Genomic DNA, 16,749 nt, shown 5'->3' with positions numbered 1-16,749 from the left:
CTTCACTCTGTTGGACCAGTGTGAGGACCATATCTGTAGTGTTCTGAGAGAACCTGTACATCTCTGTCTTAGTGTCAGGGCATGAGGTTTTGGTGAATGGCAATTTGAGAATGAGAGAGAAAGGATGTGCATTATCCTACTCATATTAGGTATACTGATACTCTTCAAGCCTCTGCTACCACCTTAACAGTTTTCAGAATTCTAGTGACAGAAAACGATGATGTAGCCCAATTGGTAGAATGCTTATGTAGCATGCAAGAGATCCTGGGTTCAAGTCCCCACATTATATAAAACCAGACATGCTGGTGAATACCTAAAACCTCAGTTCTCAGAAAGTAGAGACAGGAGGATCAGAAGTTCACGGTCATCTTCAGATACATAGGAAGTTTTAGGCCATCATAGAAAACATGAGACCATTTAAGAAGATAGAGGGAGAGAAATAAGGAGGAAGTGGAGAATGAGGAAGAATAGGAGAATTATTCTAGTGACAGAATGAGTTTTCCAAATGTCATGGCTATGAAGAGGAGACACTAGCAGGGAAGATAGGTTGTTAGGAATCCTAAATAATCGTATGATTTATAGCAGTTTGCTTGATTGTTTTACTGGAAATACATAGAAATGTGTTTTGTTTTGTTTTGTTTTGTTTTCGTCAAAGAGCAAATATGAAACTCCAGGATTTCTACAACAATCACACTGTATGAATTAAGAGAAACAACATATGACTGTTATATAAGAGAAACACTACATGTCACCATGGACAGCTCCTGATAAGTCTAGTCCTTGTCAGAAGCCCATCAAGGAACCAGTTTTCTTTCATTTTGTATTTTTTTTATTTCCAGATTGGGGACCGTGTCATGGCATTTGTCAACTACAATGCCTGGGCTGAAGTTGTCTGCACACCAGTGGAATTTGTCTACAAGATCCCAGATGACATGAGTTTCCCTGAGGCCGCTGCCTTCCCCATGAACTTCGTCACAGCATACACAATGCTCTTTGAGATTGCCAACCTCCGGGAAGGGATGTCTGTGCTCGTGCACTCAGCTGGTGGTGGGGTGGTAAGTTTGCTGTTGGTTTTTCTGTTTCTTCAAGGTCATGATGGTACAAATGGAGTTGAACTTGACATGTGATTCTTATGTGAGTTGTCTTTCATAGAAATAGTCCACAACAGCAGTGACACTCACATGATCAGCAAAAGCCTTTAGAGGTTGCTGCAGTGGGCTTAGGTTGAGCCTCATAGATGGTATTTCTGGAGGCGTAGGATATCCTCAGTGTATCATGTGTGGACATAGGGATCTCAGGTGTGATTTTTGTGGAGAGACACTGAGTCTTGGCATCATAACCAAGTGCTGTGTTGATGATACCAACACATGTCACATCCTATTGATATCATGTAAAATGCCAAGATAGTGGACAATGTCCTTTTCAATTAATTACAGTGTTTGACACAATTCTTATAACAACATTCTAATCCACTTGTGCTCTAGTAAAATGAGAAAAAATGCAGACAAAGATTAACTTGTTACACTGAGAATTGCACACCCAGAAGAGTGGTCATACATGGTAGTATTCTATGTGCAATCTTTAAGACATATCTTTGCCAAGTGGTAAAATGAAGGAAATCAAAATTTATTCTCTATAGTTCAGGTACAGTGTGTTTTTCTTCCATGGTTTCAATGTGTCTTGGTACTTATGTACAATGCATAGTGTATGCCCTTCATAAGGACAAGTACTAGATTTGACATGTTCTATTGAGGTTTTACTGGAACTTTCATGTTTCTGAAAGGAGTTGGTATTACTCACCAACTCAACAGAGGTTCACTAAGCACATGCTGTGCTCTAGACTCAGAAGAGAAGGCACAGTCTAAAAGAATTTGGAAGGTTTCTAAGTTGTGATTTTGTTGGCTGGCTTCAGAGATGAGTTCTTATGATTTAATCTAGCTCAGATATTTTCAGTGGAGGTTTTGTTAGTATTGATTCTTTTAAAAATCCTTGGCTTTTCACAATAACCAGAATTTTCTGAAGTATAAAGTGTGTGTGTGTGTGTGTGTGTGTGTGTATGCATGTGTGTAAGCCAGTGGTTGACACTGGGTCATTGGGTGTCTTCCCTAGTCATTCTTCAATGTATTATTTTTAAATAAAGTCTGTCCTGAATCTGAAGCTCCCAATTTACCTAGGCTGGCTGGACAGCAATCCCCAGGGAGTCCCCCATCTCTATCTCCCCTGCATTGGGACAATAGGCAACAGAACATCTCTTTTTAATGTGGATGCTGAGGCTGGAAATCCAGTCCTCATGCTTTTGCAGGAAGCACCTTATCAGGGCAATTCTCCCAGCCCATGAAAGTCATTTCTACATTTCCTTTCTAGAAAAAGAAAAACAAGCTCACATCCAAAAAGCAAGGGTGTGAAAGTTTCAGAGTGCCTTAAGAAGAGATCTTCAATCTCATTCACAAATTTGCTGATGTCTTCTGACCATGAGTAAAGATATAATAAAAACTAAATGCTCCCTAGAAAAGAGAATCCTTTCCATTCCAGAAAACTGCTAACAGCAAGCAAGCCATTTAGAATGCTGGCATTTATGGTCTTAGTGTGTTCTGCATACAAAGTGTGGGGGATATTTTCACATTGCCAGCAGAAGCACCCATCCTTATGGTGATGCTGGCTTCAGTCCTGCCAAGGGTCAGTGTGATGGTTCATTAACACTTAACTTGTCAACTTGATTAGCTCTGGGATCAACTAAAATGCAAGCTCCTGGGCATTACCAGGACTTTCTTGATTAAATCATTTTATTCAGGAAGGCCACCCTAAATGTGGGCGCCATCTACCAAGAGCAACCCAGATAAAAAGGCATGGAAGACAGAGACCTTGCTTCTTGCCTGCTTGCCTTCACTCTTGCTGGCAACTCCATCTGTCCTATTGCTGCAGCACTCTTTCAGTGGTAGTAGAACCAGTCTCTTTAGGCTTCCAGTGTAAGCTGAAGACTAGTAGCTCTCTGGGAATCTTTGAGGCCTTTAGTGTCAGACTGGGACTCCTGAGATACCCAGTCTCATGGATGAGCAAGCCAGAAAGCAGCATTCCCCTGTGGCCTTTGCTTCAGTTGCCCTCTCTGGAGTCCTGCCTTGACTTCCTGCTACAACTTCCCTCAGTGATGAACTGCTCCCTGGAAGTGTAATTCAAAGGAACCTCTTGTTGCCAAGTTGCTTTGAGTCAGAATGTTTTATCATAGTAATGGGGAGCAAACTAGAGCAGTTAATTTGTGTATATCATCCCTGATATTCTTTGTCTCCCTCTCTGTGCTAAGAACAAATAGAGATATATAGACAGTGTGTGTCTCATACATGAAAAGAAATTCTTAGGAACTCATTACAGTTTTTACACTGCCTTTTCTGGGCTTGCAGATATTGCCAGCAATAACTAAAATGAGAAAATGGTGAAGAATTAGAGAAAAGGGACACTAAGAGGAGGAAAATAAGTTAATGGGCATTACACAGGCTAGGGTGTTTTAAAGCTTTGAGATAGACATTTTCTCTCTTGGCTTCAAAATAGCTGGTGAAAATAAGGGGACATGATCCTTCATATGAGAAAGCTATGTTCATTTGATAGAGACACACCCATTAGAGAAAAATACTGGTTTGGAGACTAGAGGGCAGTTCTATGGATTCTCACAAGGAACATATGTGGGGAAACTGTGAGAATCCTCACTAGAGCTCACAGTCAAGAGTAATATTTCCACATAGTCTCCTATGCTGTGCTCTCAAAGCTGTCAAGTATTATTGAAGTAAAATAAAAAGTTAGTGAGAATCAACATGCTGGGACCAAGCTAGGACCAAGAAGATGTGGCCTTGCTTCATCTTTGGACAGATTCAAAGGTGTGGTTCAGCCACCTGTCTTTCCAGAAGGAGGGTCTCCTGGAAAAGCATTTCTACCAGACAAGATTGGTAGGTCCATTAAAACAATTCAAGGCCACCATTAAAGGAAAGAGTGTATACCAAGCACATACTTACACATACAGACAGTTATTTGAGCTGAGCCGGGTTGACAGCCCTGCAAAAATGAAGATTGGCCTGAGGAAGGAGGGGATTACCTCCACTCCGTCCAACATTGTGGAGGTAAGAGAGTCCTCCAAGTTAGAACCGGAGTTCTTCCGAGACAATGGCTGGTGACTGTACATGTGCTCATGGACCCCCTGAGGGAAATTTTACCTGCATTGCTGTGAAACCCTTGGAGAGGCGTGGAGGTGTTCCACATCACTGTCGCAACCACCCTGTGTACAGTTGTTGCAGTAGGCAAGACAATGACTCCTGAAGACAACCGAGTCTCTGGCGCCTTTGAGTGTGTAGCTCACAGAGCATTGAGAATTTAACAAATTTGATTAGGGTAAGGGCCTTGAGATGGAGAAATTCTCTCAGATTGTGGCTAGCTCCAAAGTAATCACAATAGATTTTTTTTAAAAAATAAAGAGGGAAACAGAAGAGTCAGGGAGGTGTAAAGATGCTTCCTTCTGTGTTGCTTTGCTGACAGAGTGGGGCTATGAGCCAAAGACAGCAGGTCTAGATGCTGAGAGAGTCACAGCATCTAAAGCCCATGGAGGAATACAACTCTGTTAACACTTTTGTTTCAGTTGAGTGAAACCCATTTTGAATATGAGATTTCTAGAGACACAATATAAGAAAGATAGATTTTATGAGCTCCTAAGTTTGTAGTAATTGTCATAGAGGTCATTTTTTTCCTGGATGGCCCCTCACAGTGGAGATCCCACTGTGGCTTAGCAAAAGCACAGGCAGCAGTAGAAGAGTTAATATTTGTACCCTACTCTGCGTGATCCTAAACCTATTCTTTTCCCACTCAGCAAACCAGAACAGTAGGAGAACACTGGTTGTTCGTTTTCATGCTTCCACTTAGTGAGGACTGGGGAGATGGCTCAGTCAGTAAAGTGCTTGCTGTGCAAGCATGAGGACCTGGGTTTGATCTCCAGAACCTGTACAAAAAAAAAAAAAAAAAAAAAAAAAACTAAAGCCAAAGAGACAGACAAATTTTGGGACAGCCAGTCTACCTTGGTAAATTCCGAGGCAGTGTGAGACCTGGTATCAGAAAACAAGGTAGATAGTTCCTGAAGAATGACTTCTGACCTCCACATGTGTGTGCATGCGCACATGTATGCTCACGTGCGTGTGTGCGCGCGCGCACACACACACACACACACACACACACACACACACCATTTAGTGAATTTTCAGGAATAAGTATAGACATTTCAAAATCTATGAGACTGTGGCCCAGTTGTAAGATTAAACCTCAGTAGGATAAAGCAGCCTAAATTGGGATTCTGTAAAATATACAGTCTTAATAGCACCAAGATTTCTGTCAGCTTTGCATTAAAGATCAGGGTGGAAATTTTGCAGATAGCTCACAAAGAATACCAGTACCTTAGCTATGATTTTATAGAACTATAATAGGACATTGAGAAATAATTCAGACCAGAGCAGGATGTGTGGTCACTGGAGTGCCCCAAATGTATCCACTATTCCATCAAAACCTTGAATCCATAATTTCCTCTGACTATAGCATTACCAGATGGCCTGAGATGCTAATGCCCCTAATCAAATCTTGAGAAACTAGTGGAAAATTTAAGGTCAGTGAGCCCTTAAAATGAAAGGAACAAAGTAAGCAATGGTGTGGGACTCCTGTCAGGAATTGTGTGGGCTTCCTTCCAATTCCACTCAGCATGCCTTTTTGATAAGGCTTCTGAGTTTGGGCATCATGACTCACTCAGGTATGTTCCTGTTCTGGAAGTGGCATGGCTGTTATTTTGAAGCCACTTGCATCTATTTGTGATGTTCAATGCTATCTACTTTGGGATCTCTCCCTCTATTTTCCTCATATTGGAGCAACTACCCCCTTGGCAGTGAGTGGCATCCCTATTTGACAAATATAGGAGCCGATGGATAGGGAAATGAGAATAGTAAGAATATCAGAGATATAATGTTCTCCAAGCCTTCTGTCCTTGTACTTCATGCTCTTGATTCTTCACCATCAGGGAAATGAGAAGATGAGAAGGGTTGATCTTACAGACATCCTGAGGAAGTCGGTGCTAGGTCAACATCTCGCTCCCCTACACTCCCTCTCTACACTGAGCTGCTTAGTCTTAGAGTACACCAAACACTCTAAACATCTGTCCTTTTTTGAATCCTGTTTCTTCTCCTCCTCCTCCTCCTTCTTCTTCTCTTCTTCTTCTTCTTCTATTTCTTTCCTTCTTCCTTCTTCCTCTTCCTCCTACTCCTTCTCCCATTCCTCCTTCTTTTCTTCTTTTTGGCTTTTTAAAATAGGGTTTCTCTGTGTAACTTTGGAGGATGTCCTAGAACTCTCTTTGTAGAACAAGTTGGCCTCAAACTCACAGAAATCCACCTGCTTCTGCCTTCTGAGTGCTGGGATTAAAGGAGTGTACCACCACGGCATCTGAAGAGTATTTTGTAGTTTGGGGTATTATTCACCAGGAAGCTGGATGATTGTGTGGCCAAAGAAACAAAACAAAACACAAAAAACAAAAAAAAATAAAAACAAAAAACAAAACAAAACAAAAACAAACAAAAACCTGAATTCAACACTAAGACCCATCTTACAATAGATAGATGATTGATTGTGAACAACTAAAAATCTATACAGTGGAACCTATAATGGCTCCCTCTTTCATGGTAACTCTTTCTCTCTTTTTCTCTCATCTATTCCTCCCCTGACTCAATCTTCCTAGTCCCACATGCTTTCCTCTCCATGCCTTCTCTTTCTCATAGCCCCCTCTCCACTCACTACCCCCCCACTCCCAATATCCTTAGGAGATCTTGTTCCTTTCCCCTTCTGTGAGGGACCTTGTATGAATCTCTTAGAATCCTCCCTGTATCCTAGTTTCTCTGGTGGAGTGAATTATAGGCTGGTGATCCTTTGCTCTATGTCTAAAGTCCATATATGAGTGAGTATATACCATGTTCCTCTTTTTGTGACTGGGGTACCTCATTCAGGATGGTTTCTTCAATTTCCATCCATTTGCCTGTGAATTTCAAGATTCCATTGGTTTTTTTTCTGAAGAGTAGTATTTCATTGTATAAATATGCCACATCTCCTTTATCCATTCTTCAGTTGAGGGGCATCTAGAGAAATGTCCAGAGACCTACAAGACTGACCCCAACTAACAATTTGAGAAACAGTAGAAAGGCTATCATAAATACCCTTCCCTGATAATGAGATTGATGACTAACTTATCCACCATCATAGAGCCCTCATCTAGTAGCTGATGGAAACAGAAGCAGACACCCACAGCTAAAACACTGATCCAAACTGGAATCCAAATGCAGAGAGGGAGGACAAGACCAGGCTACAGAAACACAGAGACAGCTGATATGAACAAGGAGGAGCTAATGGGCCCTCAGACTGATAGCTGGGAATCCAGCATTGGACTGACTCAGACCCCCTGAACATGGGTCTCAGTTAGAAGGCCTGGGCATTCTAAGGGACCTCTGACAGTGGAACCAGGGTGTATCTCTGATGCACAAAAGGACTTTGGGAGCATTTTCCCCATGGAGGAAAACTCCCTTAACCTAGAAGCAGGAGGGAGGGCCTAGTCCCTACTCCAAATGACTTGACAGATTTAGATGACCCCTCCAGGAAGGCATCACCCTACATGTGGAGTGGGGGGCGGTGGGATGGAAGGGTGGTCAGGGGGCATGGGAGGGTGGGAGAGAGGGAGGGAGAGAGGGATGAAGAGGGAACTGGGATCAATATGTAAAATAAAAAAAATAAATAAGATTTAAAAACATCTATACAGTGGAAATGATTATGTCTACCCCCGGCATCATTTGAAAACTGAGAAAAATAGGGCTGTCGTTATCTCTGAAATAAAGTTTATCAATTTTCTAGAGAAAGGGAAGGAAAGCAAGGGGCAAAGAGAGAAAAGAAGGCATGGTAAAGGAATGGAGATAGGGAAGGGATGAGAGAGAAGACAGAAACAGAGAAATTTACCTTTATACTCAGTGCCAGGAACAGTATTAGACCCAAAGCAGGGGTTAAATCACTCATAGCTTCTGGTAGATATTTGATGCCAACAGGGGTTTACTCTTGTTCCTATATCAAGATATGCAATGAGATTGACACCTCACCACCACCCAAACCTATAAAAGTTTAATCAAAAAGGATTGTACAGGCTCGCATCAAAGCTAATCCTTCACAACATCTAACCAGCATTCGTCAAAACTGCCAAGGTACTAAAAATTAAAAAAGCAAAAGGTGCCTAAGAAACTGTCACATATCAGAGGAGATAAAGAACATGGGATATATGTGTTGGCATTAGACATATCTAGGAAGAGGAGACCTCGGCTAAGGAATTGTCTTTAATGGATTAGCCCATGGGCAAGTCTGTGGGGGAAATTTTCTTAATGAATGGCTGATGTGTGAGGGCCTGGCCCTCTGGGAGCAGTGCCACTCCTGAAGATCCTGAAGATGTGGCCCTGGGTGATATAAGAAAGCAAGCTGAAAAGGCCAGTGAGTAGCATGAACTCTGCTTCAGTTCCTGACTCTGCGTTCCTGTTTGAGCTTCTGTCCTGATTCCCGAAATTATGGACTGTGGTGGAAGAAATGTTAGCTAAGTTTCTTTTGGTCAGTGTTTTATCACACACACACACACACACACACACACACACACACACACACACACACACACACAAACCAGGAAACCGAACAAGAAAAACATGAAGGTGCAATATGGTGTCCTATGTCAGCTCCTGGAATAGAGAATGTAGCCTAATGGTAAAACTGGTGAATTTAAAAGAAACCCTGAAGTTTCGTTAATATGTTAATTACCTACTTTGGGTGAATGTATCCTGGAGTGAAAAGCATTGCCATTAAGGTCAGCAAGGCAATGTTTGTATAGAAAATCTCTATACCTCTTTGTAAAACTAAAACTGTTCCTAGATAAAGAGTTAGAGGAAAGACAATTTCAGCTAATGGATTCTTGGCTAAGGTAAATGCATTTTCAGATTCTTTATACTTCTCCACAGCAGCCTCTCATTTTCCCCCAAGCAAAAGGGTGCTTTAGAGAAATCAGAATACAGCTAGGGCTCTATCAATCCCAGCTTTAGTTGCAAATCAGAAAGACTGGATGGAGCAGCTCCAACTCTTTACTGTAAGTGAGCGAGATTTTGTGCATGGGCTACCAGATGAGATGCTCTGAGAGGTGTGAGAGAGAGAGAGAGAGAGAGAGAGAGAGAGAGAGAGAGAGAAAAGGAGAAGCTGAGAAAAGGCTGATCTTTCCATGGGTCTTAAAAAGGAAAATACACTTTAACTTTCATTAACCCTCAAGGGCTACACTCCCTTCATTATGGATGAGGTATTTCCCAGCATCATTCTAACCTTTGAAAAGAAGAAACTACAAAAGCAAAGGGGCAGTTTCCACTGGGGACCCTAAGTCTCCACCATACTATCGCATCCCACAGGCCCGGGAACTGGTGGTCTCATCTAAATGATGGGTTCATGAGTCTTTAGAATGAAACCTTGAGGACATGGAGAAAGAGCCTCAATTGTTGAAGAATTTAGTTGTGTAGGATAATGCCTTCCTTTCTTGTTGTTTAAAAAAAAAATCTAGACAAAAAGCAACTTAAGGGAGAAAGGTTTTTTTGAGTCAGATTTCAAGGTGAAGATTGAGTCAGATTTCATGGTGAAGAAGTCATACAGCAGAAGCTGGAAACAGCTGGTCATATCACATCCACAGTTGAGAAACAGAACAATAAGTTCCTGCTGTTGTCAGTCCCCTTTCTCCATTTATACAACCCAGGGCCCTAGGTAGGGAATGGTGCCACCTACAGTGAATGGTCCTCTCACCTCAATTAATACAATCAAGACAACCCCCCCCCACAGTCATGCCCAGAGGCCTGTCTCCCAGGTGACTCTTGGTTCTGTCAAGTTGACAGTTGGCATTAACCATCACAGGAAGACACACCATCTCAGCAAGAGTCAGTTGAGATATGGGACTTTTTAAATGGTAGAAAGTTGATCTTTCTAAAGATTTAAAACCATCATTGTGGGGAGGGCATGGTAGAGCAGAGGTCATGTCTCAGCAGCCAGGGAGAAGATGGAATTCTCATGTGGAAATGTCAGATTATAGAGTATTTTGTTGAAAAAGAAACCATGATTGATTGTGAAAGGCATTAACATTCACCCAACTACTCAAGCCTACACCCTAAGAACTATGGTTAGTTCTTCTCTGATATGATGTCCCCTCTAAATCCCATGATTCATTCATATATTCATTCACAAATTCAGCACATAGATTGTGAAGAGCCACTCAGTTCACCACATTGCATTATGCACTGGAAATTGAACAAGCAATAAGACAGATTCTCCTCTTTCAGTGAGAAGTTCAATAAATCAAAAGTGGATACATTAAGCAAATAATCACATATATAGCTCTTCCGTGGGCTTTGAAACATAGTGTTTATAATGGAGACCTGAAATAGAGCAGGGTGTAGAATCAGGAAGCCACTTCCTCATGATAATGTCATTTTCACTCCAATCTAAAGATGATGGGTGGATTGGACCATGGTGGAAGAAGAAGACCTTCATGAAAAGTACATTTAGGATGAGCTTATTCCTGAGGGTAGGGAATTTATTGCTAATGGAGGTGGGTTGGGCTTTCCTAAGAAATGTGTGTAGGGGGGGTGGGTATGCCCTCAATTGAAGATTTCCTAGGTCCACCAACTTCTCTCCATCTATCTTAATTTGGTTTCTGTCTTGTGATAAATATTATGATCAAAAGCAACTTAGGGAGGAAAAGGTTCCTTTCATTTTACAGGTTTTAGCCCATTGTTCATAGAAGCCAGAGTAGAGAAGCTCAAGAAAGGCAAGAACTTCAACAGGGCAGAAACTCAAAGCATAAACCATGGGGGAGGATGCTTACCAGCTTACTGTCTATGGCTCATGCTCAGCCAACTTTCTTATATAACCTAGGACCACCTGCACAAGGCTAAGACCACTGACATCCATCAAGATAATGGCTTATAGACATATCTAAAGGCCAGCCGAACTGAAGCAACTCTTTTCCTTAGGTTTCTTCTCACAGCTCTGGGCTGCGTCAGTTGCAACTGAAGCTAACTAGGAGCCTATCCTGCTGTTCCATCATGGCCCCAGTATCACTCACTTAGGTTATTGCTGCAGCTCTTTAACAGTTCCCTGATCACAAAGTCTCCTCTTTATTCTTTTTTAAATCACTCTTTCTATTTGTATGATGTATGTGTATGCATGTGTGTTCATGACTGCCTATGTGCATGTGTGTGCCATGGTAAGTTTGTGGATGTCAGAGGACAACCTTAGAAGTAAGTCTTTGCCTTACACCCTGTTAGAGACATAGCATTCTTTGGTTGTGTATCTCTGTATATACCAGGCTAGCTTGTCCATAAACTTCTGGGGATTCACCTGCCTCTGCCTTCTGTCTCACCATAAGAGTGCCAAGATGACAGATGTACACTACCATACTTGGCTATTAAATGGATTCTGGAGATTCAAATTTAAGTTGCCATGTTTGCTTGACATGGACTTTAACAACTGGGCCATGTGTCCAGCCCCACCTCTCTGTGTTGTTTCAGCTCTTTGCTTGGGGCCAGAATGGTTTTACAACCCACCAATCTGCTCATATGTCCCTTTGCTGTCATCAACAGTGGGAATAGTGGGGAATAATGGGGATTATTCTCAAGTTAAGCTCAATATCCTTAACTTCTTGGTATATGCTGCCAATATTGCTAGGATTCTTCTGCAGCTCCTATCTGGTTTCTTCTCCTAGGTCTGTACCTCAGTGGGACATGACAGCTTTCAGCATTCATAAATGGCAAGGGAAAGATGGCTATTTGACCACCCAGCTTGGAGCTCTGCTCTGTATGAGAACCTACACAATGAATAGTTGCTTTTTAAGCTGTCATGACCATGTCCTACCCTCAAATCTAGCTGGCATGATGTGATTGTATTTGGGTTGATGATGGGTATAGATAGACTCTCTATAATACACACCAGTTCTGTACCTGTCTCTTCCATCATAATCTCCCATGAATTTTCCCCCCACTTGCTTGAAGGTGTTGAGTTCAATCCAAGAGACATTCTGAACCTGCAACTGTTCCATCAACCTAGAACCCTGACATTTTTCATTTTCCTCCCCAACCCCATTCATTCCCCACCCCTACCATCATGTGGATGTCATGTAAGCAAGGGGAAGAATAGAAAGTGCTACTATCTAAACCAGTCAGATTCCTGGGCTCTCCTGTTCCTGCCCATGTGTTCCTCCAAGTCCCTGCAGCATGCATCTAGTCTTCTGCCTCCCAGTCTGCATCTTACTCCTCCTGGTCTTTCCCAAGGTTAATGATTCTGACCTGAGTACTGGAGTCAGACAGTCTGGGTCAAAAGCCCAGTGCTTTGAGCAACTGCTTAACATCTCAGTTTCCTCATATATAATAGGAATCAAAACAATGCAATTGTTACTCAGAAGCTCTCAAGCTCTCTATTTGTCCTAAATGAAGGGATAATTAAGAGGCACTTAACACAGAAGACCAGACATAAAGTATTAGCAATGATAAAGTGAGGGTCAGCTTACCTCACCCCATCCCCTCAACCCACAAAACTCATATCTCATTATTTTTTGCATATTCCCTGATTCATATGGGCTATAAATACCTGTATAGCAAGAAGCTCATCATCTTAAAAATATTCTGGATGAAGTTTTTGCTAAGAAGCCCTGCTACTGAATTAATCACAGAGGGAAAATAACATTCCTTTAATTAGTGTAAATTTTAATCTATGAGACAGTTTGGGGGCCTCTTGTTCATGCCAGAAAACATTTTTCTAAGAGGTTTTGAGGTATATCTGGTATACATACTAGGTGAAGGAGATCCCTTCCCATATCCCCTCCATCATCCCATGACCCAGTTCTGAGTCTTTAGTCCTTTCCTTCAGGGGTCTAAAGAACAGCTACGTACATAGAGTTACAGAGCTGGAAAGAGGCAAAGACATCACTCCCTTCTGCCAAGCACTGGCTATGCACTAGATGCTTTGAAACATTTGTTTATTTCCTATTAAGTTCTCTCTGTTGGACTTTATGCAACCTCAGAAAAACAAAAAGAGAGTGTGAAGTCTCAGATTAAAATTCCTCTGTCCCTGTTTTATCTTCCAAACTGTTCCATCTGTTAAGTTTTAGTGAGATTACTGCCAGCCTTCACAGTTACTGGTGAGCCTATATCAGCACATGTCATATGACCAACACCAACAAAAGTTTAGCTGTTATGATCTCCCGGACTCAGACCCCCCTGAACATGGGTGTTAGTTAGGCAGTTTGGGCAGTCTATGGGGCCTCTGGTAGTGGATCAGTATTTACCCCTAGTATACAAATGGACTTTGGTAGCCCATTACACATAGAAGGATACTCTCTCAGCCTAGACACAAGGTGAAGAGCCTAAGTCCTGCTTCAAATGATGTGACAAACTTTGAAGACTCCCCATGGAGGGCCTCACCCTCCCTGGGGAGCAGAAAGAGAATGGGATTGGGGTTGGGAGGGGGACAGAGGAGAAGGGGAAGGTGAGGGGACTAGAGTTGACATGTAAAACAAGCTTGTTGCAAATTTAAATAAAAATTTTTAAAATATGTTTAAAAGATAACAATTCTTTAGGAAAAATCTCCAAGACTAAGAATTTTGATGTTTCCAAAGCCATAGATTTAATTAGTCAGAGGGTCACACTAATCCCAAGTATCCAGGGCTGGGGTCTCCCCCAGCATATCTACTGCTCCCATATCAACGGTCTCAGAAACACCTTCATCTCTCTTCATTTTGTTCTGCATACTTCACTTTGCACCAGAGAATAAGGTAGATTTTTCTGTGGCTAGACACTTGGTCCCCAAGGCCCAGCAATGATAGGAAGCAGAACTGCTAAAAATTTAAAGAGAACAAAGTGGCTCTGCCATGTCCTTCATTAATAATTGACACCACCAAGATTAGCTGCATCCTCACATCAGCAGAAAAGGCCATGGCTAGGGTTAAGGCCTCCTCTAACTGCTGACCCTAGGAGGCAAGCAGTTTCTTTCCTAAATGTCCAACATGGTCTGGAGAGATGTGATGGAATACTTCCCCCAATCCCCATCCTCAGAAACATCTATTAGCAACATCTAGGATTGATTCCTTATGCCACCAATATGCTGTTTATTAGATAAATATTAAACATATTAAATATATAGATATTAAACAAGATAGGAAGGAAGGAAGGAAGGAAGGAAGGAAGGAAGGAAGGAAGGAAGGAAGGCAGACAGACAGATCTAAACACATTGTTGGCTTAGGGGATCCTATATACATTCCTCTAAGCCCTGTCTTTGTCTGGCAAAGCCTTACTTGAACTCTGGTTGCTTTTAACTCCTGTACATAAATCATGATTAGTTTAAAGAACTACCTTTATCATAAATATTGTAAAGGTTGAGTTTGGCCCCAAGGCAGGATTCATTCACTCAGTATTGTCTGAATAAATATATCAGTTCTTGAGAGTAGACATACTAAAGTAGATTGATCCTCATAATTTCCATTCATTGTCTGTGAGACAGAAACTAGTATAGTTCCATTTTAACAGAGAAAACTGAGGCATAGAAAGGTGCCTTGGTCATTTGTGGTTATATTGTGCTACTAATGGAACTGGTTTGTGAACTCTGAATAAGGATTCCAAGTTCTAAAGTATTTGGCTGTGAAGATGAGTAAGCTGTTCTGACAAAAAGCCTTGTTTCCACTTGGAATGAGATGAAATGGCTTCTCTTCTATGCATTTTGTGTTGGACACTCTTCTTCTATGTTTAGGATAATCTGGTCCTGTCCAGGAGCTGACAGATTCCCCTGGAGGAGGGAGGACTCAATAGATTCCCTCTCAAGGAGTCAGACAAACCCAGTACTCCCGCTGCTCTTGACCATGGTGTTCCGTCTGGAATTAAACCTCCAAATGCCACATTCACAAAGGCATGGAAAGTGCAGTTCCTTCATTCCTGCATCTTGCGCATCGAGCCCACATCAAGTACATTAATGTAGCTTGGCGAATATTTGGAGAAAGTGTGATAAATCATATGAAAAAATAACAAAAAGGCCAAAAGGCAAACAAAATCTTTTGTAATAAAAGGAGTCCAAAATTCTGAAGACATATTTGGAGTTTCTAGTTTCTAAATAAGCCTCAGAGCAGACTAACTTCTTTGGACTTTGTTTCTTCATCTGTAGGAATGTGTATATAATGTCTGTCCCATGGTTCTCAAGTGGTGTTTCAAAAAGAGGATTTTGTAGTTGGAATGTCATGCTCTCTAGCACATAGAAAATTCACTTACTGGCTGCTATTATTAATATTATAATAAACACAGTATCATCATCATCATCCAATTAGAAATACTCAGTGGTATTTTGGCATTCACAGCCAGGAGTAGATGAGTAGTAAGCAGCACAATCTAAAGGTTGTTATCTTTTGACACCTACTACAAAGGCAGATAAGGTTAATCTCACCTCGGTTCATGAATTTTCCTTGAAAGCTTCTGTTTGGGTCCTCTTGAATTACTAAAATTGTCTCACATGAGCATTGCCAAACATCTATTTCCCTCTACACAGAGGTGATCATAAACTTTAAGGAAAAGTTAGCTTCATAGTTCTAGTCCCTTGAACACATGCCAAGATCTTCAATCATATGGACTAGTCTTTTTCTGGGTTTATACAACTCTAGGGACCTATCAGCTTTCCCAGCAACAAAACTGGAAAGGCCACAGTTGCTTTTCAGAATACTATATTACCTTATTAAGAAAAGAAGTTAGTTAGCGAGGAGTAAATGAGGTATGTAAAAAGTGACATCATTTTCACATTTGAAGCATTCGTCTATCTTTGAGTGGACACTCCTGGGCTGTTGACCCCAGCCTTAGATACCATGTTTCCTAGAATGGCCTCTGGTTATCTTGGCCACTTCCTCATAAGCTTACAATAAGGTAAATTCAAGTTTCCCTTTCCAATAATATACTCCTTGTTCAAGATATGGCTGGGCTCCTAAATTACCTACCAGAACAGGGAAATGAAGATACAGGCTCACCTTTCCCTCATATAATCCAGTGTCCTTTCTACCCTATGCTCACATGTAAGTCCATAACCATTCCCTTTTCATCCTCTTTCTTTCTATTGTGCCTTCTTATTTCTTTATTCTAAACTCCTTTCTGTTTCTGATCATTTCTACTTCTACCTTACACTCCTTTGTCTCTGCCTCTCTCTTACTTTCCTCTTTTTTTGTTCTTTCTTCATTTTTTTCTTTCCTGCCTACTTTCTCCCTTTTCTCTATCTTCCTCTTTTTTCTTCCTCATTTTCACCACACTCTTCTCTCTTTCTCAATATCTGTAAAGTATAAGCATTAGAAATAATTGTGCTGGTCTCTGGATATTTTATATTAAGCAACCCATCTGAGAACTAAAATATATGGCACAAGTATCTACTATTCATCACTGGCAGTGGTGAAAGGAACTGGAGGGAGAAGTAAAGATTGCTGATACTGAGGAACATAGGACATGACCTCATATTCTAAGACATCACACATGACTGCTTATGAAGAATGGAATAAAAAAGAACAGAAATAGATTATTGAGATAATGGTCACAAACACAGTGCCTGAACATGCTGTAGGAACTTAACAAGTATGACAGAGAACAGAAGAAACAGAATGTCAATAAAATGGGCTGGCACCTG

At 41.3% G+C, this 16,749-nt stretch overlaps 1 protein-coding gene across 1 annotated transcript in view; it reads left to right on the top strand.

The window, feature by feature from the left end:
- Positions 1 to 16,749, top strand: part of Vat1l (vesicle amine transport 1 like) — a 163,914-nt gene that overhangs the window by 31,000 nt on the left and 116,165 nt on the right. Inside the window, exon 3 of the mRNA XM_051201520.1 lies at positions 840 to 1,055. Coding sequence (XP_051057477.1) covers positions 840 to 1,055 — 216 coding nt within the window. The remainder of the gene's footprint in view (positions 1 to 839; positions 1,056 to 16,749) is intronic.

The sequence above is a fragment of the Phodopus roborovskii genome, unplaced genomic scaffold (assembly GCF_943737965.1).
Source record: "Phodopus roborovskii unplaced genomic scaffold, PHOROB, whole genome shotgun sequence".
Classification (NCBI taxonomy): Eukaryota; Metazoa; Chordata; class Mammalia; order Rodentia; family Cricetidae; genus Phodopus; species Phodopus roborovskii.
Note: the sequence above shows the minus strand (reverse complement) of the source record. Positions and strands in the feature narration are given on the sequence as shown.